The 2,995-nt window shown below is 38.5% G+C and overlaps 1 protein-coding gene across 1 annotated transcript in view; it reads left to right on the forward strand.

Moving 5' to 3' along the window:
• The first annotated feature begins 492 nt into the window (after positions 1 to 492).
• LOC125027809 overlaps positions 493 to 2,995 on the forward strand; it is an 11,571-nt gene continuing 9,068 nt past the window's right edge. The window contains exons 1-2 of the mRNA XM_047616942.1: positions 493 to 510; positions 674 to 1,407. Of these exons, the coding sequence (XP_047472898.1) occupies positions 493 to 510; positions 674 to 1,407 (752 nt within the window). The remainder of the gene's footprint in view (positions 511 to 673; positions 1,408 to 2,995) is intronic.

Raw genomic sequence — 2,995 nt, forward strand, 5'->3', positions numbered from 1 at the left:
AACATACATATCTGTATATATATATTCAAATATGTATGCATACGTGTTTTCTATGTATGTACCAGCATAGTTATTTCTGAACACACACATATATTCACACAAACTTATATGCAAGTATGTATGGGTGTTGGAAATTATTTCCTGCAATAACAAAGATGGTAATCAAACACACAAGACAGAAAAGGAAACACGTCTTGGCTGGCCCAAGGATACCTTAAGGTTCACTGTAATTATTCGCTTCCAGAAATGCTATCTTTTCTATTTGTTCTGCTTAAACATTCATTTTCCCTATGTGCTTTGTTAAGATAGATAATACACGTAGTTTAAAATATTGTACAAGCACAAGGGAACGGTTAAATTATAAATTAATCAAAATGAAATTACTTTTACAGTTCGGTGATGCAGTTGGGGGAGTTGGGGGCGGGGAGGACATACATATATAAAGGACGCCCACTATCACGGTCGAAGGCACCGAGCGCTGGGAGTGCAAGCATGGCTTTACGGTACTTGGTGAGTTCATATTAAATTCTGAGATACATTTACTGATACATGCATATATATATATAAGCACATATGAGTAGGTGAGATTGTGTCGATACGTGCGTACACGAAATGCCATGTATAAAAAAAAAATACGCGCTTCTTCAGAATGCTTACCATGTTTTTCTTGCAGGTTTCGTTATCTTTAGCGGTCGCAGTTGTGGCCGATCAAAGCTCACACGTCAGCATCAGTCTCGGCGGTGCTCCTGCTGTCAGCCATCACAGTTCCTCTCACCACGCACGCACTTCATACCACCATCAACCTACCTATCATACACAATCCTCAAACCATCCACAACCTTCCTATCATCCTGCTCCCGCTTATCACCCGCAGCCTTCCTATGAGCATGAACATGAGCCTGCTGTGCCAGAATGTGCTGCCAACACAACCAAACCATGGTGTCTAGAAGACGACCTTCATCCCACCTACGAGATAAAGCACGCAGCCGAGTATCACTACAAGAAGCTTCTCTCCCTCTATGCTGACGTAGCCGAACTCAACACCGAACTGTCTGTGGACCGACCAAACAGCCTGGATGAGGAAACTTACTTGTGCCCATCAGAGACCGCTTACGTCAGGCCCCTTCGTGCACAGAACACCGAGGGAAAATGGCGTGTCGTTGTAAACAATATCGATGCCCATTATCAGACTCTCACTCAGACTACACGCATCGAAGAGTGTCTCACTTCCGCCGATGCATGTCCTCTGGTGCCGGAGTGCTACCAGTCCAAGTGTCTGCAGAAGTCCATCTACCACCGCTTCCTTGTCTACAACCCGTATGATCAGTACTTCCCCTTCGCCATCGAGACATTCAAGCTTCCTGCCAGCTGTGCTTGTCTGTTGGGTGCCTATACCATCGATCATTAGTCATCAAACACCTGATCTCAACCCACGTTGGGGGGGGGGGGGTGAACCTAATTCAACAATCTTTTATCATTCTTAGCGCCATAGAAATAAGGCATACCGGACATGGAAAATCGTGAAGTACGTCAAAAAAGCAGTTTTCTAGCCATCTAGCCAGAAATGATAACCGATTACAAATGAGATCTATATCCCTATTTGTGAAACATGAAAATAAATATAATTTCACGTATTAGATATTTACATACTTTTCTTTGATTATTTGAATATTTAAGTTTTTTTTTTTTTTTAATTTGTATATATATACATGCATATGTGTATGTATACATGTATATATATAACATATGAACATAGACATACATATACACAGACATATATATGTGTATATATACATATGTATGTGTATACATACAGATAACTATATGCACGTATGCATACACACACACACACACACATATATATATATATATATATATATATATATATATATATATATATATGTTATGTATGTATATAATGGTGTATATGTATATATTAGTATACGTACATATAATATGTATATGTATATTTGCGTACACATATACATAAATGTATATATATGTATGCGCTATATAAATATAAATCCATATTCACATTACACAGTCTATAGTAATAATGATAATAACAATGATAATAGAATTATAGTTCTGATAACAATGACAATAATGCAGAAAATAATACTACTAACAACAAAGAAATATAATAATGTTGATAACAAGAAAGCTCATACTTTTACCATGAAAATTATTATCATTACGAGTATCATTGTTATTGTGATCATCCTCATTATTAATGTCAATAAGTGTGATAAATCAGTGCTGATAAATATAAGAATGATTGTTGCTGTGAGCTTATGTATATTTTTCAATATAGACACTGTAGGGAAAATTTCGGAGGGGAAAAATCAGGATATTTTCGCCATAAATGTATGAAATAATGTGCACAGAGTGGCGATTCTTTAATAAGGAGTATTGTGATGATGTGTCGTGCGGAGAGGTGGCAATGGCATCCTGTAAAGGCAAAACAATTTTCACACATATATCATCGTTTTATTTTATCTTACCACGTAAGCGACTAGCATGTTTTCTTCCGTGTCCTTTCCAAATCACTGTACTCTACTGTACTGTTTTTTTTTTCCAAAGAGACACATGCATATACATTACCGTTTTTTTTTCTCATTCTCATCAGAAGAGTCACTCTTCTGTGCTTTAGTCTACATTCCTTCTGTCCAGAAGGAATGTAGACTACTGGCATGGCGATGGGCAGCAGTTGTCTCTACCTTTATAAAGTAAACGTCACCGCATAATAGTTGAATTAGCCAGAAGAGCATGGCGAAATGGCCCGCTTATTCAATGGCCATGAGGGTTGGTGAGGCCCAGGCGCTCCGTCGTGCCTTGTCTCCGTTAAGAGTTGGCCTGATGTTGTGGGTTAAAACCATTTCCTTTAATAACTGTAAGAAATGTATTTTGACACTGTAATGACCCGCATTTAGACTTGCAACGGCGGGTCACTCCTGCCATAGTATCGGCATAAGATCCTCGCCTGGAGTGGCTG

This window comes from Penaeus chinensis, chromosome 8 (assembly GCF_019202785.1).
Source record: "Penaeus chinensis breed Huanghai No. 1 chromosome 8, ASM1920278v2, whole genome shotgun sequence".
Lineage (NCBI taxonomy): Eukaryota > Metazoa > Arthropoda > Malacostraca > Decapoda > Penaeidae > Penaeus > Penaeus chinensis.